Below are 23,802 nucleotides of genomic sequence, written 5' to 3' on the forward strand. Positions count from 1 at the left end.
CTCACCAGGCTCTTCGGAGGATTCGAGTCGCTCACGGGTCGACGATCTGGCTCCATTCGGACTCCTCCTCGGTGGTTCATTGTCTGCACCGGGGGGGGAGGGGGGAGGGGTCTGATGCGGTCCTTGGCTCTTTGGCACTGGTCGCTTCGGGTGACTCGTCTGCTGAGTTCTCAGGGTTTGGCTCTCCTGGCAGCTCATGTGCAGGGAGTGTCCAACGTCTGGGCCGACAGCCTGTCTCGTTTCATCCCCCTTTCCACGGAATGGACAGTCAACACCGACTCCTTCCGTTGGCTTTGCCAGACGTTCGGACGCTCCGAGTTGGACTTCTTCGCGTCAGCGTGGTCGCGGCGCCTTTCCCTGTATGTGGTGCCCTTTTCCGACTGCGAGGCCATCGGGGTCGACGCCTTTCGGCAGGACTGGTCGAGGTGGGGGTTCCTGTACCTCTTTCCCCTGGTTCAGCTGTTGCTCCAGGTACTGACTCGCTTAGAGACTTTGGGAGAGTTGTCCTCTTGGCCCCTTGGTGGCCGGCCCAGTCGTGGTTTTAGGCGCTGCTTGCTCTGTGTCTGAACCCGGGGGGTTTTCCGCGGCTCTACCTCTTCCAACAGATCATCCTGGTACGTCATGTGGCTGGTTCAATCTTCTCCTCGAGTCTTCATGTATGGTATTTTTTACTCCAGTTTATCATCATCTCTATGGTGATCAGGTGGTTTCCATATTAGTGTCCCACCTGTGGGCTTCATCTCGGCTACAGTATGAGGTTTCCTGGCGGTCCTTCCGGTTCTTCTTACGTCTTCGTCGTTGTACTTCGCTTTCTGTTAGGGTGGTGTTGTCCTTTCTCTCTTGTTGTTCCAGGACCCTCTTCTTTTGCCTAACACTGTCGCCTCGTATCGTGCGGCGCTGGTAGAGCCGCTTCAGCTTGCTTTCGGTATTGACGTCACGTCTGCGCCGTTTCGCAAGTCGTCTCAGGCGTTGTTTCACCTCAGGCCTGCTCATGCGCCGCCTGAGCGGTCCTGGTCTTTGGACAAAGTGCTCTCTCTTCTTTCTTCTCCTGGTTTTGTTGTGGCTCCGTCGGTTCCGGATTGTTTTTCGAAGGCTCTTTTCCTGTTGGCTTTGGCCTTTGGGGGTTGGGTAGGGGAGCTTCATGCTCTCCTCCGGTGCAGAGGTTTCTGCTCCTTCGGTCAGGGTGATCGTTTTGTTCGTCAGCAGTCTTCTCCTTCTTTTCTGGTGAAGAATGAGACTGCTGCATTCCGGAGGGGCCCTTGGGTTGTTGATGCTTGGTTGGTTCGGCCGGGGGTGCATCATGTTTTGTGTCCAGTTGTAGCTCTCCGCCGTTATTTGCGCGCCATGGCTTTGGTGTCCGTGGATGCGCTTTGGGTGTATCCGGTTTCCCTTCTTCCCTGTTCGAGGGTGCGGGTCTCCCAGGTCGTCCGCAGGGTTATTAAGGCTAGCCAGTGCAAGTTTGCAGCTCTTGCCGCCATCTTTGGCAATAAGTCCTGGGCTGACATTCGGGCGCGGGGATTTTGGCGGTCGAACAGGGACCTGGGCTGACATTTGGGCGTGGGGATTTTGGCAGTCGAACAGGGTCCTGGCTGCTCGTTACCTTGTAAACGTTCCTGGGCCCAGTCGGGCCTGTGTCGCTTTGGGTCGGTGGATGCAGCCAGTTGTCTCGACTTCGGGTTGAGGTGTGAGCAGCAACCACCTCCCGGGTAAGTCCCTATTCTTTCCTCTGTGGGTAATTAGCTCCGGGGAGCCATAGGGGCTTCCCCAGAAAACCAGCGTTGAATGTAATGAAACGCCATTTTCTGGGTGAGTCCCGGAGGCTCCCCGGCATCCCTCCCTCCCTCCAGTCGGCGTTTTTTTCGTGTGTTTTTGACATCCAGCCTCAGAACTGGGGTGTGGATTGCCGGTGCGGTAGGTCTGGGGTTGCCCCTTCCCCCTCCTGGGGAGGGAGGGGCTGTGCAGACAGTGGCGCGACGATAAATGACGTCATACTAGTTTGCTCGTTTTTTGTTTGGGGAGTTCTATCCACTCGTTCGGCTTTTGGTTGCAATTTTCACCAGAATAGGAGTTTGTTTTGTTTGTTTTACATGGGGGTTTCTATAGGCCACTGCTCCTCTTGCCTCTCTAGAGGGGGCCAGGTTCTGGCTCGTGGTCCCTGGTAGGACCATAAGAACTCCATACACGTGACTGATGCCAAAGTCTGACATTAACATATCAGCCTAGTAAGCTCAGGGAAGCCTCCGGGACTCACCCAGAAAATGGTGTTTCATTACATTTAACGCTGGTTTTTTTAGCCCTGTTATCCATACCGAGTTCAATATCTTCCGGAAGAGGCAAAACCACCAAAACTTTGTTCAGCATCATTTTGGTTTACAACCTCTTAATGGCACAGATAACTCCCTGATTCATAGGTTGGATGAGAGAGGTTGTATTAGGAGGAAGTGCCATACACGTTATCTTGCCATCATGTGAGGTTAACGTGTCAATTTTGGGGTGGGCAGGCGCATTGTCAAGCAACAGCAGAGCCCGAACTTCACTTGGCCTCACTCTGAGTTTCTTAACTTAACACTTTCGCGCCCCCTGGGATGGTAAAAAAAAAATTCAATTTTAATCCGATTTACTTTGGGTTTGTTTCAAACTGCGCGCCATGAGGCTCTCTTTCTCACGACTAGGCTGCATGGTACAATAAGTTCATGAAAGGTGTGGACCACTTTGATCAAATGGTATTACCATTTTACCCGGAAAACTCACAAGTGGACCTAAAAGATAATGTTTTATTTCCTGCAAATGGCTTTGCATAATGCCTTTGTTTTGTACAAATACAACACAAAAAAGCTAACATTGCTACAGTTCCACGAGGTGGCAAATTGGGCCCTATTGTGCTGGGACCCGGAAGATTTGCCTCAAACAGCAACAGTATCTCAACACTTGCGGCACGCTCCAGACATAAATGATGACACAGGTCCTGCCTATGCTGACGCCATGCAAACTCCCGGACCATCTGGTGTGAGGCGGCCCTTGTTCACTTCAACACCTCAAGCTGAAGCAGCAACCGAATCAGAACCCGAGATGTCTGGCACACTGCCATTTGACGAGACGGTTTTGTCAGATGACTGACTCAAATGTTGAACCTCCAGCGATTCAGTTGATTCTGAAAATCGAATGAACTACAAACTGAAACGAGTATTTTGATACCAGAATGAACACTGTATCACATAAACTGCCATAAGTAGACTCGAACCTTCATAGATTTTTTTTTGGGTGTAGCGTGTGTCTGCATGAGTGTCCCAAACGGGTTGCAGGTGGGTGACTTTAGCCGTTTATACTGGTAATGCTTCCCCCATATCATGTATTATATGCATGTCTGTTTAGGGAATTTTATTCCGATCAATGTACAACCAAAAATAACTGTGTGCAACAAGTATAAACTTGACAAACATAACAAAAGTAAAAACATTTCGTGTGTGTTTGACGCTCACTGATATGTTCCAGCGTTGTTTTATATTTGGCGCTATTCTATCTTACGCTTTGTTGATCTTTTTTACCTACGGGCTCATAGAACATTCTATTGCGAACACATTGACACAAAAATGAATGACATACATACAATAATAATGTCAGGAGAGTGAAATAAGTATAAACTTTCAAAGCGCCGTATCGCACATGTGTCGTCCCGTCACCGATACCGGGTAACAATTTCACCACTTCCCACACTCTTGCGGGTGGGCCGCAATCATTATTCTAAGTTTATATTTATATCACCGTGTTGGGAATTTCAATGCGAGTCCATTGATACCAAAATTAACGCTGTAGGACAAGTGTGGAGGTGATAACAATCCCAAGAGTAAAAACATTTTGTTGCTGTTGGGCGCTCATGGCGAGTCATCTTCGTAGTTATTTATTTGGTGCTGGTATCCCTATACGTTTCGTGACTTTTTTACTGATGTTCTTGTAGAGAATTTTATTGCGAACACGTTGGTACCAAAATGAAATACGTAGCTCGAGAACTAAGGTCAGGAGAGTAAAAAGAGTATACACATTTTTGTTTTTACGCTTACACGGCAAAAACGCCGCGCGCACATAGCACATACCGCTTTTATACAAATATTTTAAAAGAGGACATAAATTTATGTCCACCATGCGGAAGCGGGTAGGTGAAACAGGACTCCGGGCGGAGTCCTCATCAGCAGAAAGTGTTAATAGGGACAAAAATTCCCTGCAGAACATGTCATCATGAAACCAGGAAAGAAAGATCTCCTGTGTAAACCGTGCATTTTGTGAGTTATAATATTTCACTGGCAGTTTGTCCAAGCAGTGTTGCAAGGCTCTTGGTTTCTTTGATTTGCCAACAATTGCACACGTGATTCTGTCTGTGCTGTCGGCATTCGCACACATCATGGCTGAGAGCCTGTCCTTGTTAACCTTACGGCCGAGCACACAACCCTCACTCCTTATTGCTAGAGTTTTTTCTGGTAAACTCCTCCAATACAGCCCAGTTTCATCAGCATTATAAATATGATAAGAATATAAATTATATGACAAAATGTATGCTCTTAATTTCTGTTTAAATGGTTCTACACTGCTTTCATCTGCACTCAGTTTTTCACAGACAATTTTCCTCTTCACAATATTGTGCCTACCCTTGAACCTTGCAACCCACCCTTCTCTTGCTTCGAAATTCTTTATTCCAAGGCTTGCAGCAAACCTGCTTGCAGCATTTTGTATTTCTGGGCCACGAATTGTCACGCCAGCTGTGCGGTGCTGAGCAAACCACTTGTACACAGCCTCATCCAACTGCACATGCGTCGAAGTTTTCATAGTTTTTCTACCACATCCTTTGCTAGTGCTTGCACCTTCTCTCTCACTGGTTGAAATGTATTTCAGAATTTTCTATTTTTGTTTCCTTATATCAGAAACAGTACTAGTGCCTATATTAAGTTCCTTGAATTCGACCGGCCATTTTCACTAAGTTGTATAACACGTAACTTGTTCTTAAATATTAGGACAACCTTCTTCCTCTTAACACCTTCAGAATGATTGATGCTGCTACCAGACATAGTCTTGGCCAAAAATGTTCAAAGTTACTATCAAAATAAAAAAGTCATTTAAAAAAAATATTTCACTAGTGGCGCGGCACTGTGGACGGGTCCTCATAGGGGTCCACGCCTGAACGGGTCCACATAGGTCAAGGAGGCACATTATGTAGGCCGCCAGCAGGAAAAAATAACAATATTTTTGAAGGAAACTTCAGCCTGTGTAAATTGTTTGTAGGAAACTTGTATAGTATTTTCTATTACATAATTACTAGTATTTCTTTTGTTTTTGGCTATGACGAATTGTTCTAAAATTAATGGTAATTCCTGTACAGTACTGTAGTGTATAGGCCCCTCCTCATCCCTCTTATCCCCCCAGGTGGTCCTACCCAACGCTCCCCTCTCTCTCGACATCACCTCCCAAAACCCCATCCAGCGGGTATCAAGCAGGTATCACCCACCCACTCCACAACCTCTACCATGGGCCTCGAGCCACAGCCAGACGAGATTAATACGGTACGGCCCGCCCCATGGCTTTCATATCCGGACAATTCAACGATTATCCAGCTGACTGTCCGGATAGTGTAACATCGGCAGCAAGTTAACCAACTCCGATTTTTTATCCGGCTAAACCAGCTTTTCTGTGGAGAGCCCCTTCGGCTCCCCGGAGCTATTCCAGGTTGATGTGTATATATTAGACCATGGCAACAGTCAGTCGTAGGAGTTCTAAGCCTACCGGGGACCAGAGCCAGAACCTGGCCCTCTCAAGAGAGGCACGAGGAGCAATGGCCTAAAGACACCCTCATGTAATTGGAAGCAGTCTTTGTCTGCCATCTACCAGGTCAGGCACCCAGAAAGGTAGGAATTCGAAAACAAACTACTGCTGATTAATTAATTGCAAATTGAAAGCCGAACTAGCAACAGAACTCTCCAATTATAACCAAGGAAACCAGTATGATGTCACCACAAATGCCTCGCATCCATCTGCGCAACCCCCCCCTCCCCCTCCACAGGAGGGGGACGGAGGAGTCCCTAGACCTCCGTGCTGCCGGCAACTCTGCCTCAGTTCACAGGCTGTTGTGAGGGCGGACGGTCGATCACCTCTGGTTCCATCCTTTGAGCAGTACTGCAGTGTGGTGGTGGTGTTTCATTTTTGGTATCGTGTGAGCCAGGAGTAATACAAGAGTACTGAGGCTGCATGCACCTATGGCCTGCCTTCCCTAGGTGCCCTGTAAGTACTGCCCTTGCTTCAGGGTTATCTTCCCTGAACCGTTCGGGAACTACCTCCACGTGGTTCTGTTGTTGCTCGGTGATTGCCCGCCTTTGGGGGTTCTGCTGGGGTGGTTCTTGCTCCTATTTTCCCTTGGGTAGGAGGTAGTTTCATCGCTGGCAGGGGCGCGAGGTACTGTGCACCTGTATCATATATACGCAAAGCGACTGGTTCTGTTCACCTGGAGATGATGTGATTTTGCAAGGTTTTTCTTTTATTTTGTTTTGTTTTGCCTGGCAGGGATCTGCCAGGTGTGACGGTTGGACCACTTGTATGATTTTCGGTGGCCCTCCACTAGGTCCCCGTGCTTGTACACGTTGCAGGAGTTTAGCTTTTAGTTTGTTTGGGATAACCGGTTAGCAGTACAGTACCTCGCCTGGGCTTCCCTTAGCAGTTAGCCTAAGGGCCCTGGAAACCCCCCCTTGGGGGCTCAGTGGTCCGATGGAAGAGACCTCAGAGTGCCACCTTGCCTTGTGCAAGTCTGAAGGCTTGCTCTGTCCCCTTGTCTCAGGGTGACACTCACCGTCTTTGTTTCCGCCATGCTGCTTGTTGGGTCAATGACACCTTTGACCCATAGTCCTGTAAGTGGTGTTCCTTGTTTGTACTCCAATTCACCCAGTCCACTGAGATTGTTATTAGGGTGCAAACAGCTTTGGCGTTGCATGCAAGATTTAGGGTGCAGCAGCGCGCAAGGTTGGTTGCCTTTCCGGATGCCCCGCAGCTGCCCCGCTTTGGTTATAGGGACCTGGACTTGGGGGTGTTAGTCTCATCGACTTTGGTTTCATCTGCTCCCCCCTAGTCCTTCCCCTGCTGTAGTTCATCCTGCTATCCCTCCTCCTGCTTCCGGCTCCCAAACGTCTGAGGGTTTCAGAATCAGGGGCAGGGTTTGCCTGGTGGTGAGCCTTGGGCTGCTTTGAGGAATGCCCCTTCCGGATCGGCGGCAGAGGCATTTGAGCCTGTTCCTCCTGCTGGAGCCCTTGGGCCGTGCCAGCGGGCCTCCTTCATCCTGGCTTTCTGGCGGACTCTGCCTTTTCTCCAGAGGCAGACGGTTTGGAGGACAGCTCAGCCCTGGGTCTTGACGTCGAGGTTCCCGGGGCTGGGGAGGAGTTGACTTGGGTTGCTTGGGTCCCGTTTGACCCCACTTGGGTGTTGGTACCCTCGGCACGGGGCTTGTTGTTACAGGAGGAGGGGTTTGCCTATCCCCCCCTCTCTGTACGAGTTTGATATGGGTGCGACTCCTTCCTGGGTTTGGTTCCCGGTTCCCTTGGGTTCCTCGGTTCCCTCCTTCCAGAGGTTTTCGGCTTCCCGCTTCACGTCAAAGGTGGTGCGGGAAGCCCTTGCGGCTTGCCTCTTGCGAGACCCAAATTACGCCTCGGTAATGGATCTTTCTTCTTTCGAGTTTGACTCCACGTTTTCCTTCTGGATGCGTTACTAGGTGCCGAAGTCTTCCTGGCTGGCGGACTGCCCTTTCTTTTCATTGGGGGCGTGGCACTCAATCTGTCGGACCAGTGTGTTGGAATGGTGGGAAGTGTCTACAGTTGTTCAGGTTTACCTGGAGGGCGAATTTGAGCACCTCAATGCGTGCTTGTTCGCCCCGTACTTCCTCGTGATGTCGGTCAGATTCAGCTTCACGCTCAGGTTCCCTCCCTTTCAGCGTCCCTGGTGGCCGAGGATATACGCACCCGTGGGCATTTGGCTTCAGTCTTGCGTTTCTTTTCTCTGCTGGAGCTGTCTTCGGACTGGCTCAGTGAGGATGCGCAGGAACTGGGATCTGGGCCCATGTCTGGTGTGTTTGCTTCGGCGGCTCGGTCATCGGCTGCCTTGTTGTTTAAGCCGATTCTGAGGGAGGCGGTGTCCCTGTTCTTTGCTTCTCATCTCGCGTGCCTGTCAGGCGGCGCTCGTCCACTCAATGGAATCGGCTTTGGCCCTGGCTCTTGGATATTCTTCCCCTTTCTGTGGGGAGCCCCTATGCCTCCCTGGAGCTTATCGGGCTAATGTATGTTATATTAGACGAGGACATTAGCTAGGGAGTTCAGACCTACCAGGGACCAGCGCCAGAACTTGGCCCCTTCAGAGAGGTTTCAGGGAGCAATGGCCCTGGAAAACCCCTTTGTAGTTGGGGTTTTCCTTATCTGCCATTGACCAGGGTTAGCACCCAGAAAGGTAGGCATAACAAAACAAACCCCACATGGTAAAAAACTAAAACAAAAAAATGAACAGAGAGGTAGAAACTCCCTACAATCCCAAGGAAACAAGCAAACAAGCAAACATCACACTTTACTGCTGTGCCGATTATCCGCGCAGCCCTCCCCGCCCTGAGAGGGGGCGGGGGAGCCCCAGACCTATCGTGCCGGCTGCCTAGCTTCAGTTCGTAAGCTAATGTCAACCGGGATAAACGCTTCTCTGGCCTCAGTTTCCTGGGCGGTGTTTGCCTTGTGTGGCATTCACTGTCGTGTGTTGTGTTGTGCGGTGGCCAGGAGTACCTCATCAGTGCCGGGGCTGCATGCGCTTAGGGGCTTCCTTCCCTAAGCGCCGGTGAGTACTGCCCCTGCGTGACAGGGTTATCTTCCCTGGGGCGTTCGGGAACCATTCCCGTAGAGGTTCTTGCTGCTCGGCATTTGCCTCACCCTTGGGGCCAGCTGGGGCTTGGGTCCCTTGTTTGGCCCTGGGTAGGAACTGGTATTGTGCTGGTTCGGGCGTCAAGGTGTTGCGCGACCTGCCACCTAAGCGGCAACTGGTTCCTGTTACCTCTGGAGACGGTGTACTTTTGTGGGGATTTTCTTTTGTTTTATTTTCATTTGCTTGGTGGGGGTTTGCCTAGTGTGGCTATAGTTCCACTGGTAGTGTTTGGCGGTCCTCTCCTAGGCCCCCGTGATTATACACGTCGCAGGGATTTTCAGTGCTATCCTCTACCCTCTTGTTATTTTTGGGTTTTTAACCGGTTAGCAACACCTTGCCCGGGCTTCCCGTAGCAGTCAGCCTACGGGCCCTGGAAACCCTCATCTTAGCTTGGTGTACCATTGAATGTGTCTTCCGGGTTCCAACCCGTCTTGTACAGGATCGTTGGTTGCTGTGCCCTTGTCTCTGGGTAACAGTTGCCACTTTTACCTCCATCATGCTGCCTGTTGGGTCACTGACACCTTGACCCGGAGTCTTGCGAGAGAGATTCTCTGCTTGTTCTCCAGTACTTTCCTGATGTTATTACTGTTCAGAGTACAGGCGGCATCCGTGTTGCAAGCGAGGTTAGGTTGCTGCAACACGCTAGGTTGGTTTCCCACTCGGATGCCCCGAGGCCGCCCCGTTTTGATTAGGTGCTGTTCGCCCCTTTCCCTCTCTGTTCCCGGCTCCGGACCGTCTGTGGGCTTCGGTGTCGGGGCAGGGTTTAGTTGGGGCCGAGACTCGGGCGGTTTTAGGGGGCTGCCCCGTTCGGGTTGGGAATGGAGGTTTTCGGGCCTGTTCCTCCTGCCAAGGCTTCTGGGCCTTACCAACGGGCCTTTCTTGCTGCCTTTCCCACGGACTCTTCCTTTTCTTTAAGGGCGGAGGGCTTGGAGGACGTCTCTGCCCCGGGGCCTCTATTGCGGGTTCCGAGGGCTGTGGGGGATGCCTAGCAGGTCTGAGGTGGTTTGCCCCTGCCTGGATGGGCGAAAAGCTCCGCCGCTGCTTTTGGGCGGAGTTTTTCGCCCATCCAGTTTGTTTGCTTCCCACTTTTGCTGGCGTGTTTTCGTATCTTTTGCGTCGGTCACAGCCCTCTTTTCTGGTGGCTATTTTCTTCTGCCAGTTTCACGGCGTGGCCACCAGGGCGGCATTGTTGTTTATTTACATGCGCCTGGGTGTGCGAGCGAGCGAGTGTCTTGCGTGAGTTTTAAACCCTTTTTCAGGGGTTTTATTCTCCTGTTGTCGTTTCTTTGCTTTTTCTGGTGTTTTCTACCCGTTTCCTGTTCCTCTGGGAACGTTTGCGTGTTGATTATACACCGGGTTTTCCATTTTGTCTGTTTTGGGTGTGGGCCCTTGGGTTTGGGCTCAGTGTTCCTGGCTGTTATGCTTGCTCCTACACCTTGTCCCTCGGTTTTCGGTCTGTTTTGACTGTTTCCCTGGGGGTTCTGTCTGGGGGCTGTGCTTTGCCTTTCTGTGGTGTATCAACGCCGGCAAATGTGGTGGTTTGGGCTCTCCCCTGGTTTGATTCCGGGTTGCTTTTGGTTCTTTGGTTTCATTCCGGAGATTTCATCATCGTGGGCCCCCTTTGTGGGTTCAGACAGCTTTGTTTCCTTGTGTGTGACCCGGTTCTGCCTTCTGGAGTTCCGGGGTTTTCTAGCTTGCAGACTGATCTTTTGGGTCTTGGCATGTGTTTTGGTTGTGCTGGGACTTTGAGGTTTTGTTGTCGAGGTGGGCCTTTTGATGCAGTTTTGTGCCTTCTTTGCCTGGCCGGCGTGGTGCTCTCTGCCCATTGGTTGGCGGCTTGTAATTTTTTCACATGTATGTGTGTGTACACATGTACATGTGTACACTGTGTGTGTGTGGGCACATGTGTACTCACCTAATTGTACTCACCTAATTGTGCTTGCGGGGGTTGAGCTTTGGCTCTTTGGTCCCGCCTCTCAACTGTCAATCAACTGGTGTACAGATTCCTGAGCCTACTGGGCTCTATCATACCTACATTTGAAACTGTGTATGGAGTCAGCCTCCACCACATCACTTCCTAGTGCATTCCATTTATTAACTACTCTGACACTGAAAAAATTCTTTCTAACGTCTCTGTGGCTCATCTGGGTACTAAGTTTCCACCTGTGTCCCCTTGTTCGTGTCCCACCCGTGCTGAAGAGTTTGTCTTTGTCCACCCTGTCAATTCCCCTGAGAATTTTGTAGGTGGTTATCATGTCTCCCCTTACTCTTCTGTTTTCCAGGGATGTGAGGTTCAGCTCCTTTAGCCTTTCCTCGTAGCTCAATCCTCTCAGTTCCGGGACGAGCCTGGTGGCATACCGCTGAATCTTCTCTAACTTTGTCTTGTGTTTAACTAGGTATGGACTCCAGGCTGGAGCTGCATACTCCAGGATTGGTCTTACATAAGTGGTATACAGGGTTCTGAAAGATTCCTTACACAAGTTTCTGAAGGCAGTTCTTATGTTGGCCAGTCTAGCATATGCCGCTGATGATATTCTTTTGATGTGGGCCTCTGGGGACAGGTTCGGTGTGATATCAACCCCCAGATCCTTCTCTCTATTTGATTCTTGCAGGATTTCCCCTCCCAGATGATACCTTGTGTTCAGCCTCCTGCTCCCTTCGCCTAATTTCATCACCTTACACTTTCCAGAGTTGAACTTCAGCAGCCATTTTCTAGACCATTCCTCCAGTTTATCCAGGTCATCCTGTAGTCTCTGTCTATCTTCATCCGTCTTGATTCTTCTCATAATTTTTGCATCATCAGCAAAATTTTTGCATACATCAGTGTGTGTATGTGCACACACGCGTGTGTGTAACATATCTTGTGTGTATGTGTATATGCATATGTATGTGTATGTGTATATACATATGTATACATGTGTACATGTATTTTTTCTTTCGGAAGGGGCTCTGTTCCCTTCTCTGTTGACGGAGCGCTGGGGAAGTAGCTTGCTCTGTTGACTCTCGCATGGTCCTGCAATTAGTGGGCGCTTTTGGTTGTCTTCCGGCCTCTGGTGGCGGCGGTGGACAGCTTCTCCCCCTTTGTGGGGTTCAAGGCTGGCGGGGTGGGCTTCTTCCCCTGCGCTTCGTCATGTCATCTTAGTGGGTGCGTTGGACGTGGTCGATCCGGCCCGTCCTTCTGGGGTTCCCGTCTGCTCTTTGCAGACATGGGCCTGTCGAATCTGCGGTTCTTCTGGACTAATTCAGTCTGTGCCCTGGATTCTATGCCCTCATCGGAGGACTGTTGTCTCCTGTCCGGCTTCTGTTGGGGCCGGGTGCCTGGATGGTGGTCCTGGACCTCCAGGTCAATTCTTGGCACATTCCCCTCCAGTTTTCCGGGACTGGCACAGTTGGTGGTGGTGCTTCAGGCTTGCCGCTTTTGTTGCCTTCCCTATTTTGTAATTGGCACTTGGTGTATTTTGCATCCTTACCGAATCTTGGTGCCCTGTCTGAGTCTGTTTGGGATTCGGTGTCTGGCCTACCTCGACGACTGGCTGGTGTGGGCTCCCAGTCGGTCTGTTTGTCTGCTCGCCAGGGGTGTGGTTCTTTCCAAATCGCCGGGTTTGGTTTCCTGGTGATCAGGAGGCCATTCCATCTGTTTCCGTCTCGGGTTCGGACCTGGCTGGGCCTTGTTTAGGGCTCTTGGGCCGCTCCTTGTCTTTCCCTCCAAAAATGTTGCTGCGGCTGTGGTCCTGCCTTCGGCTGTTCTTGAGGGGGTTCCGGGTTGCTCAGCAGTTGCTCGAGCAGTTGTGCGGGAGTCTGAACTTCGACATGCTGGTCTGCCAGCAGGGTCGGGTTTGGCTTCGGCGTCTGTTTGGTTCCTTCGTAGACTCCCCTTCCGCCTCTCTTGCAATTGTTGGGTTTGTTCCTCCGGGATCTTGTGTTGGTGCTGTGTCACCAGCTTCCTTTTTGGGGTTTTCGGGGTTCCGTGCCTTGGCACCTCCCCAAGCTTTCGCTCGATGTGTTCACAGACGGGTCATCTCTCGGCTGGGGCTTTGTGACCAATGCTCACCAGGTCGGCCGGGGATGGTGGGGTCTGTCCGTCCGTCGGGCTCACAGCACGGTTCGGGACTTCGTGGCTGTCTGGTTTGCACTTCGGAGGGTTTGGGTCACTCGGTGCTCTACCATTCAGCTCCATTCGGACTGTTCTCTGGCGGTTCTTTGACGGAACCACAGGGTTTCTCTTAGGTGTTGACCTTTGGGGTTGGTTCCTTAGAGTGGCTCGTTTGCTGAACTCGGGGTTTGGCTAACCTTGAGGTTCATGTCCGGGCTGTGTCCTGCTTCGTGGCGGACAGCTGTCTCAGTTCATTCCTCTGTTCGCGGATTGGCCAGTTGTCGCCGACTCGTTTCGTTGGCTCTGCTGGACGTATGGACTCCTGGCCATGGACGTCTTCGAGTTGGTGTGGTCTAGGCATTGCCCATTTTATGTGGCGCTCTTACCCGCCTGCGAGGCGTTCACGGTGGATGCTTTTCGGCAGGACTGGTCAAGGTGGGGGTACTTGTTCCTCTTCTCCCGGTCCAGCTGTTGCTTCGGGTTCTGGCTCGGTTGGAGCCCATTCCCACAAGAGTAGTCCTTGTGGTTCCTTGGTGGCCGGCTCAGCTTTATTTTCAGACGCTGCTTGATAGGTGTCCGAACCCGGGGCGTTTTCCCGCGGCTTTTCGGCAGGTCGGATCGGTCCTGTTCGTGACTGGTTTGGCCTTCTCCTTGGCTCTTCGCGTCTGGTATTTTGACGCGGGTATCACCTTCTCTGTGGTGATCAGGTGGCTTTGTTGACGGAGTCCCACCTGCGAGCTTCATCTTGGTGACAGTATGACGTTCCTGGTGTTTCTATTTACTTTTTCTTGCTCTTCGTAGGTTATCTTTGCTTTCGTATCGGTTGTCGTGTCCTTTCTTGGGTTTTCAGGACTACAGTTATTTGAAGTTTCTTACTGTTGCCCCGTTTTGTGTGGCGCTGGCGGAGCTGCTCCGGCTTGCGTTCGGTGTGGATGTCACATCTGCCCCGTTTCGTACGCTTTTTCGTGTTTTGTTTCACCTCCGGCCTGCTCATGTTTCGCCTGAGCCGTACTGGTCCTTGATCAGGGTGCCTTTTTATCTTCTCCTCAGTTTGTGGTAACCCCTTCAGTTCAGGTTTCTGCTCTTTGGTACTGGTGGTAGGTTTGTACGTTTGCAGCCTTTCTCTGTCCTTCTGGCGACGGTCAAGGCGGCTGCTTTCTGGAGGGGTTCTTGGGTTATTGATGCTTGATTGGTTTGGCCAGGTGTGCGTCCTGTGTTGTCCGGTTGCGCTTTTTGCCATTACCTGCATACAGTGTCTGGGGAAGCACTTTGGGTTGATCCGGTTCCCCTCGTTCCGTGTTTCAGGGCTCGGGTCTCCCAGGTCATCCGCAGACTTTTTCAGTCTTCCAGCCTGCGGTCTGTCTTTGCGCCCGTGTTGTTCGGACGTTTGCAGCTTTTGCTGCTGTGTTGGTGACGTCTCGGGCTCATTTCGGGCGCAGGGAATTGAGGGTCGCACAGGTTCTTGGCCGCACATTCTTTATGCGCGTCTGCTCCTGTGCATTCCTGTTTCCTTGGGTTGCAGGTTGCAGCCTGTTGTCTCGGCTTCGCATTATAGAGTTTGTGGCGGCCGCCTCCTAGGTCAGCCCTTTCTTTTCCTTCTCTTTGGGTATGAAGCTCCAGGGAGCCGTAGGGGCTCCCCACAGAAAACTAGCATTGAATGTAATGAAACGCCATTTTCTGGGCGAGTCCCGGAGGCTCTCTGGCAACCCTCCCTCCCACCGGTCAGTGGTTTTTCGCGTTGGTTGAAGCTTAGCTTCCGAACTGAAGCTAGGCAGCCGGCACGGTAGGTCTGGGGCTCCCCCTCCCCCTCTTGGGGCGGGGAGGGCTGCACGGACGATCGGCGCGGCACTAAAGTGTGATGTTTGCTTGTTTCCTTGTTTCCTTGGGATAGTAGGAGTTTCTACCCCTCTTTTCGTTTTTTTGTTAAAGTTTTTTACCATGTGGGGTTTGTTTTTTTATGCCTACCTTTCTGGGTGCCTAACCCCAGTCGATGGCAGATGCACCAACCACAAGGGGGTTTTCTAGGGCCATTGCTCCCTGAAACCTCTCTAAAGGGGCCAGGTTGTGGCGCTGGACCCTGGTAGGTCTGAACTCCTTAGCTAATGTCCCAGTCTAATATAACATACATTAGCCCGATAAGCTCCAGGGAGCCTCCGGGGCTCACCCAGAAAATGGGGTTTCATTACATTCAATGCTGTTTTTTTTGTCCGTTGCTGTTTGCAGAGTCTGCGTTGGTGCATTTTCTGCAAGCGGCTTCGTCTAGTTGCCGGCCTATGTCGGACTTGCTGGTTCTCCGGAGGGGCCGTGGTAGTCCTGCCCGGAAGGGTCGTGCCAGGTCTCCAGGGTTCCTTCAGTCGTCGCAAGCCAGTAGTTCCAGATTCGGGGCCGGCACCTCCTCTAGAGCCATCAGCATCTGGTCGGCGCAGTGATCGCTCTGTGCGTCGGTCGGGCTCTCGTAGGGGTCGTCGGCCCTTTCGCGGGTCACCCAGTTGAGGGGGCGATAGGGAAGAGGCTCATTCTATTTGCTCTCGCCTGGTCCCTCGATTCGTGGGCATTTCGGGTCGTTTCCTCCGGCCTGTGGTGGCGTTGGGTCGCTCCTCCTCCTTCGGTGGGTTCGGGGCTGGTAATGAAGGCCTCTTCTCCTGTGCTTTGTCAGGTCATCCGGGAGTGGGTTCGCTTGGGTGTGGTCGAAACGACAACATCCCTCAGGTGGGTTTCCCGCCTGTTTTCAGTTCCGAAACAGGACTGTGCGGATCTGTGATTCATACTGGACTTGTCTCATCTGGGTCTTTTGCCCCTCTTTTCGCATGGCCACTCTGTCTCAGGTCCGGCTGCTTTTGGCGCCAGGTGCCTGGATGGTGTGTCTGGGCCTCCGGGACGTGTATTGGCACGTCCCAATTCATCTAGGGTTCAGGGACTGGCTTGGTTTTGTCGTGGGGCGACAAGCTTACCGCTTTCGTTGCCTTTCATTTGGCTTGAATCTGGCACCTCGAGTGTTCACACGTCTTACCCAGGTCATGGTGGCCCAGTTGCGTCTGTTAGGGGTTCGGGTTCTGGCTTACCTCGACGACTGGCTGGTGTGGGTTCCCAGCCAGTCTGTGTGTCTGCTTGCCAGGGATTTGGTTCTTTCCCAGCTCGCCGGGTTCGAGTTCTTGGTGAACTGGAGGAAGTCTCATTTGGTTCCCTCTCAGGTTCGAACTTGGCTGGGTCTTGTGTGGGACTCTCGGACCGTTCTTTGTCTCTCCCTCTTGCGACGCTGTTATGGCTGCGGTCCCACCTCTGGCTGTTTTTGGAGGGCACCTGGGTCACACGTCGGTTGTTCGAGCAGCTGTGTGGGAGCCTGAACTTCGCCGTGATGGTCTACCCATCGGGTCGGATCTGGCTTCAGCGGATGTTCTGGTTTCTGTGGGGTCATCCCTTCCGCCGCTCTCGCGATCGATGGGTTCAGATCCTGGGAGCCTTGCGTCGGCTGCTGCGTCGTCGGCTTCCTCTACGAGTTTTTCGGGGTTCTGTGCCGTGGCACCTCCCCAAGCCCTCACTCGATGTGTTCATGGATGCCTCGTCTCTCGGCTGGGGTTTTGTGACTAATGCTCACTAGGCCGGCCAGGGTCATTGGGGTCCGTCCTTCCGTCGAGCTCACAGCACGGCGCGGGAGTTTGCAGCGGTGTGGCATTCGCTTCAGAGGATTCAAGTCGCTCGAGGAGCAATGATCTGGCTCCATTCGGACTGCTCCCCGGTGGTTCATTGCTTGAACCGCGGGGGTTCGATGCGGTCCTTGGTTCTGTAGGGCTGGTCTCTTCGGGTGACTCGTCTGCTGAGTTCTCGGGGTTTGGCTTTCCTGGCGGTTCATGTTCAAGGGGTGTCAAATGTCCTGGTGGACGGCCTGTCTCAGTTCATTCCCCTTTCCGCGGAATGGATGGTCGATGCCAACTCGTTCAGTTGGCTCTGCCAGACGTAAGGGCGCCTAGAGGTGGACCTCTTCGCATCGGCGTGGTCGAGGCGTCTTCCAATTTATGTGGCGCCCTTTCCAGATTGCGAAGCCGTCGGGGTCGACCCCTTTTGAGTGTCGAGGTGGAGTTACCTGTACCTCTTCCCACCGGTCTGATTGTTGCTCCGGATCCTGGCTCAGTTGGAGACTTACCAGGGTAGAGTAGTCCTATTGGCTCCTTGGTGGCCGGCCCAGCCGTGGTTTCAGGAGCTTTTTGCTCGATATCCTTTTTGGACTCAGAGGTGAAAAAGTACTATTATCTAGAACACTTGATTATCCGGCTGGGGGTCCTTCCCATATAGTCTGGATAATCGAATGGAGACAGTATATTGTAGAATATATTGCCATCCACACTCGTGGAAATAATAATTCCATTCACCTGGGCAGTATGGGTCTTGAACCATGGGCCTCACGTATGTGGGGTCCAAAAAATGCAGAATAGAACCAGTGAAGAGCAGAGGTGCCATAGGCACAATCAGAGAATTCTGTATAAACATCAGAGGTCCACAGTTGTTCACCATTCTCCCAGAGAGCATAAGAAATATTGCCGGAACAACCGTGGACATCTTCAAGAGGAAACTAGATTGCTTCCTCCAAGAAGTGCCGGACCACCTGGGCTGTGGTGGATATGTGGGACTGCGGGCCGCTCCAAGCAACAGCCTGGTGGACCAAACTCTCAAAAGTGAAGCCTGGCCTTGGGCCGGGCTTTGGGAGTAGAAGAACTCCCAGAACCCCATCAACCAGGTATCATGTGAGGCCGTAGCTCTATCGACTGGGCTATGAGCAGTCTTAAAAAGGAAAGTTTCCAGAAAGTTTCCATCCTGCTGCCAAACTGGATTTTTTTTAACTTTCCCTGAGTCAGTAATTCCTCTGGACTTCAGTAGTAGTCAGGGAAAGTTGAAAATTCCAGTTTGGCAGCAGGATACTACTTTTGGAAACTTTCCTTTTTAAGACTGGTCATAGCCCAGTTGATAGTGCTATGGCCTCACACGTGTGGGGTCCATGAGACCCGTACAGTCCTGGTGAATGGAATATATATATATATGGTAGTTCTAATTCACCTGCACTTTCTGGTGAGTTTTACTTATGAGGTTGTTGTTGTTTTAGATAAAGCTCCTCGGAACAAAAAGTTCCAAGTAGCACGGGCTGTGGTGAGACGTAGTGGACTTACCTGATGGTACAGTGCAAGTTCTGCCACAGGAGCGGAGCTGAGGTAAATCGTAAATGCCCTTGCTCCTGTCATCTATGTGAGCACACCACAATCTGGTGGTCCATGCATTAGTCCAGATGCTTGCTAGCTTTGTGGTACCAGCGAGCGATAGCCCAGAAAAAATAGAAATTGCCCTTAGCAAATCAAAGTAAATTAATTTCTTAATGTAGTTAATTCTATCTAGGTCACTGCACAGTCCTGTACTATACAGCAAATTATTTTTGTTTTTCAGATATAAAACATTGACATATGATGTTTTAAGTTCAGTCCATAAGATGGAAGAAAGTCTGAAGAGACTGAAGCGAGCAAGGGACAGAGGAGCTCAGGGCGGTGCTGAAGTTAGTGGAGGATTGTCCGATGATGACAAGATTCGTATTCAGATCTGCCTAGATGTTGAATACTTTGGAAGTCAGGTTTGTAATCTAGCATTAGGTTTATGTGTTCTAACATGGGAATACCATAGTTTTATTACTTCTATTTTCACTGATACCTCCAAAATCAGATCATGTTATTCTGGATTTCTAAATAATTGCCCTCAGCAAATAATATAATATACAATAATATACAATTTTCACCATAATAGTAACTTGATCACTTTCTTTTCTGAGCAGAGCCCCTTCAGCTCTCTGGAGCTATCGGACTGATATTAGCTATATTAGTCTGGGGCTTCAGTCAATGGAGTTCTGCCTACCAGGGACCACGAGCCAGAACCTGGCCTCCTCAGAGAGGTGCAGGGAGCAATGGCCTAAGGAAACCCCAATGTATTTGGAAGTATTCCATGTCTGCCATCGACTGGGGTTAGGCACCCAGAAAGATAGGCGTCCCAAAACAAACTCCACTTTGTAGGAAATTGCAAACCCAAGACCGAACAGAGAAACAGATCTTCCCCCAATAGAAAACAAAGAAACAAGCAAACATCATCAACTACTGCCGCACCACTTGTCCACATAGCTCCCTCCATCCCTTCATTCGGAGCCGTCGTTATCTGGTAGGCGCACTGCTTGCTCTGCGCATCAGCCGGCTTCTCGCAAGAGGCATCGGCCCTTTCACGGGTTGCCCTTTCACGGGTGGCCCTTTGACAGGGTCCTGGAGGGGGAGAGGCTGGAGACAAAACTTGAAGGCGATATTTTAAATAAGGCCTATTCCCAAGGGGCTACTCAGTCTGGAGATGGGACAGAAAAATTAGGAAAGGCAGTGGCATTGCTGAGCTAGTGAAAGAACACCTAAAGGTAAACGAAATAATGATTGCCAATCCATGAGAAGTTGACATAATAGCAATAGAGATATGCAATCAGGATGATAAACTAACCATAATAAATGCATATAGTCCTCTGCCATGCAACACATGGTCAAAGGAGAAGGTGGATAATAAATGAGAGGGTCTTATAACAATAATGAGAGAGATTATAGCGAGAACTGATAAAGATAGATCACGACTGTTGGTAGTCAGCGAATTCAACTTGAAATCCATAGACTGGGAGGCATATGAAGTTAGAACAGAGGATTTCTGGGGGGAGCCCCTTCGGCTTCCCGGAGCTATCCAGGCTGATATTGCTAATGTCAGACTTTGGCATCAGTCATGTGTATGGAGTTCTTTGGGATTACCAGGAACCACGAGCCAGAACCTGGCCCCCCCTCAGAGAGGCGCGAGGAGCAATGGTCTATAGAAACCCCCGTGTGGTTAGAAGCATTCTATGTCTGCCGTCGACCGGGTCAGGGACCCAGAAAGGTAGGCACCCCAAAACAAAACCCTATTCTGGTGAAAATTACTACCAAAAGCCAAACTAGTGGACAGAACTCGCCAAACAGAAACGAGCAAACGAGCATGACATCACACGTCGCCGTCTGCACAGCTCCCCCCCCCCCCACTCCCTGGGAGGAGGAAGAGGGAGCCCCAGACTTTTGCGCCGGCAATCCACACCCAAGTTCTGAGGCTGATGCACTAGGCAGAGGTCATGTGCTCTGGCTCCAGACTTAGTTTCAGCTCTGTGCCTTGTGTGTAGTGGCTGTCTTTTAGATGGTGCGTGAGCCGAGTGTATTTCTTCAGTACTAGGGCTGCATGCGTCTGGGGTTCCCTTCCCTAGGTGCCCGGTAAGTACTGCCCTTGGGGCTTGGGGCCACCTTCCACAAGTTCCTTGGGTTCTGCCTCTGCTTGGCTGTTTACTGCTCGGTTTTCGGCCGCCCTTTGTGTGCTCGGGTGTTCTAACTCCCTTGTGTGCCTTAGGGTAGGAGGCAGTTTGTACTGGTATGGGGCGCAGGGTACTGCGCAGCTTGTTTTCACTATTCATAGCGGCCAGCTCTGTTCTGTCTGGGTACGCTGTCCTCTTGTGGGGTTTTCTTTTTCTTTTTGTTTGCCTACCTGGTGGGGGGGGGGTCTGCCTTGGTTATTGCCCCTGTGTACTCCTCTCTGTTCAGATGGTGCCCCCTGCTAGATCCCTGTGAGTGTACACATTACAGGGGTTCAGTTATTAGCAGATCGTTTGGTAGACTTTGGCACCGGTTAGCAGTATCCTGCCTGGGCTTCCCTGAGCGTGAGTTCTGTCTCAGGACCCTGGGAAATCCCACGGGGGCGCGCGGGTATGATAGATATGACCCCTGAGTCCCCCCTTGCTTTGTGCGAGTTCAAGGGTTGCTCTGCCCTTTTGTCTCTGGGTGACTCACTGTTTTTGCCTCTTGTTACGCTGCCTGTTGGGTTGGTGACACTTTCGACCCAGAGTCCTACGAGTTTTGTTGCTTGATGGTGACTCAGTTTACCCAATCTACTGATGACATTATTTGGGTACAGGCAGTGCAAGTGTTGCATGCTAGGTTTAGTTTGTTTCAATGCGCTAGGTTGGTTGCTGCGCCGGAAGCCCCAAGGCTGCCCCGTTTTGGTTATAGGGACCCAGATTTGGGGGTGTTGGTCGCTACGTTCTTGGTTCTGTCCGCACCCCCTTGTCCGTTCCCTGCTGTGTTCGATCTGGTCCCCCCTTCACCCCTGTTTCCAGTACTGAAACGTCTGGGGGTTTCGGAGTCGGGGCAGAGTTTAGATGGTCTTGAGACTCGGGCAGTCTCGGGGGATTCCCCTTCCGGTGTGGCGATGGAGGCATTCGAGTCGGTTCTCCCTGCCGAAAAGCGTCTGGGTCTGACTAGTGGGCCCCCTCTCGTCAGGCCTTTACGGCTGTGCCGTTCTTTTCTTTTGAGGCAGAGGCTTTGGGAGATGATTCGGCCCCAGGTCCTGATGTGAAGGATCCTGGAGCTGGGGAGGGGCTGACTTGGGGCATGGGACCCAGATGGCCCCCTCCTGGGTTTTTCTACCCTCTGAGGGGGACTTACTGTTACAAGGAGTGGGGTTTTCCTTACCCCGTCTGCGTACGAATTGGATTTGGTGTCTGCCCCTCCTCGGGTTCAGTTCTGTGTCCCTTCGGGTGCTTCAGTCCCGTCTTTCTGAAGGTTTTCGGCATCCCGCATTCAGCCTCATGTGGTGCGAGAGGCCTTTGTGGCTTACCTCCTGCACGACCCGGATTACCCCTCTATTATCGATCTGTCTTCGTTTCCCTACTGGATCCGTTATGAGATTCCGAAGTCGTCCTGGCTAGCGGACTGTCCTGGTTTTGGTTTGGAGGCGTGGCATACCCTCTGTCGTTCCCACACACTTGAGTGGTGTGCGGCATTGACGGTGGTCCAGGTTTTCCTGGGGTGGGGGGGCGAGTTTAAGCACCTCAGTGAATGCTTGTTTGCCCTTGCCCCTTGGGATGTTGACATTGTGCAGCTTCATGTGCAGGTTCCCTCCCTTTTGGCTGCACAGGTTGCTGTGGACTTGCACGCTCGTAGCCTCCTGGCTTCGCTCTTGCACTTCTTTTCCCTCCTGGAACTGTCTGGTGACTGCCTTGAGGAGGATGTGGAGGTGCTTGGAGCCGTTCCTGGGTCCGGTGCATTGGGCTCGGCAGCTCACTCGCCATCTGCCTTGTTGAAGCTGTTTGCACCGATCTTCCAGGATGCGGCGTCACTGTTTTATGCCTCCCGGCTCACATGTCAGCAGGCAGTGCTGGCTTCCTCTTTGGAATCTGCCTGGGCCCCTGGCTCTTAGAATATCTTCGCCCTTCTGTCCCTTGCAGTTTGCTGATTCTGTGGTGGTGCAGTATCTGCAGGCAGCTTCGGCTAGCTGTCGTCCGATGTCCGATTTGTTGGTTCTCCGGGTGTCCTGGAGGGATGGGGGGCTTTCTGGAGGGGTCGTGCCAGGGCTCAGGATTCCGCTCGTCGGATAGGAAACTGGTGTCAGTTTTGGAGCCGGCCTTTTCGCAGTTTGTCCCATTGACGGGAAGACGGGGGGGAGCCTTGCTCTGTTCTCTCACGCCTGGTCTCACAATTTGTGGACTTTTCGGGTCGTTTCCAATGGCCTGCAGTTGCGTGGCGTGGCCCCACTTCCTTCGGGGGGCTCAGGGCTGACAGGGCAGGCCTCTTCCCCTGCGCTCTGTCAGGTCATCTTGGAGTAGGTTCGCTTGGGCGTGGTCGTAACAATGACGTCTCTCAGATGGGTTTCCCGTCAGTTCCCTGTCCCGAAATAGGACTGTGAGGACCTTCTGGACTTGGCCCTTCTGAACCCCTGGGTTCATTGCCCCTCCTTTTGGATGACTACGCTGTCCCAGGTTCGGCTTCTATTGGAGCTGGCCGCTTGGATGGTGTCTCTGGATCTCCGGGACGCATATTGGCATGTCCCGATTTATCCGGGGTTCAGGGACTGACTCGGTTTTGTTGTGGGGCATCAGAGTTACCACTTTTGTTGTCTCTCGTTCGGGTTGAACCTAGCACCTTGCATTTTCACATGCCTAACATGGGTCGTGGTGGCCCATCTGCGTCTTTTAAGTGTTCGGGTGTTGGCCTACCTCGACAACTGGCTGGTATGGGGTCCCAGCCAGTCCGCTTGTCTGCTCGTCAGGAATTTGGTTCTTTTCCAGCTCGCCGGGTTCAGGTTCTTGGTGAATTGAAAGAAGTCCCATCTGGTCCCCTACCAATTTTAAACTTGGCTGGGTCTTGTTTGGGATTCTTGGACAGCTTCCTTGTCTCTCCCTCCGGAATCTCTGCTTCGTCTGCGGTCCCGCCTTTGCCATTTTCTTTGCGATGTTGATCTACCCACTAGGTCGGGTTTGGCTTCGTCGGCTGGTTCCTTCGGGGACGTGCCTTCTGTCTCTCTCACGATCGCTGGGTTCAACCCTTGGGGGCTTTGCATCAGTTGCTGTGTCACCGGCTTCCTCTTCGAGTTTTTCGGGGTTCAGTGCCTGAGCCCTCACTCGATGTGTTCATGGACGTGTCGTCTATGGACTGGGGCTTTGTGACCAGTGCTCACCAGGCCGGCCACGGGCGGTGGGGTCCGTCCATCTGTCAAGCCCACAGCACGGTCAGGGAGTTCGCGGCGGTGTGGTTTTCTCTTCGGAGGGTTCGGGTTGCCCTCGGATAGACGATCCGGTTCCATTCGGACTGCTTCCCAGAGGCTCATTGTCTGAACCGAGGGGGTTTGATGTGATCCTTGGCTCTTTGGGGCTGGTCACTTTGGGTGTTTTGTCTGCTGAGTTCTTGGGGTTTGGCTTTCCTGGCAATTCACTTTCAGAG

The 23,802-nt window shown here is 51.9% G+C and overlaps 1 protein-coding gene across 1 annotated transcript in view; it reads left to right on the plus strand.

Annotated features, from left to right (window-relative positions):
• Positions 1–23,802, plus strand: part of Cog2 (conserved oligomeric Golgi complex subunit 2) — a 197,298-nt gene that overhangs the window by 164,927 nt on the left and 8,569 nt on the right. Inside the window, 1 exon segment of the mRNA XM_045748023.2 lies at positions 18,446–18,626. Within this exon segment, the coding sequence (XP_045603979.2) occupies positions 18,446–18,626 (181 nt within the window).

Source organism: Procambarus clarkii, chromosome 24 (assembly GCF_040958095.1).
Source record: "Procambarus clarkii isolate CNS0578487 chromosome 24, FALCON_Pclarkii_2.0, whole genome shotgun sequence".
NCBI lineage: Eukaryota > Metazoa > Arthropoda > Malacostraca > Decapoda > Cambaridae > Procambarus > Procambarus clarkii.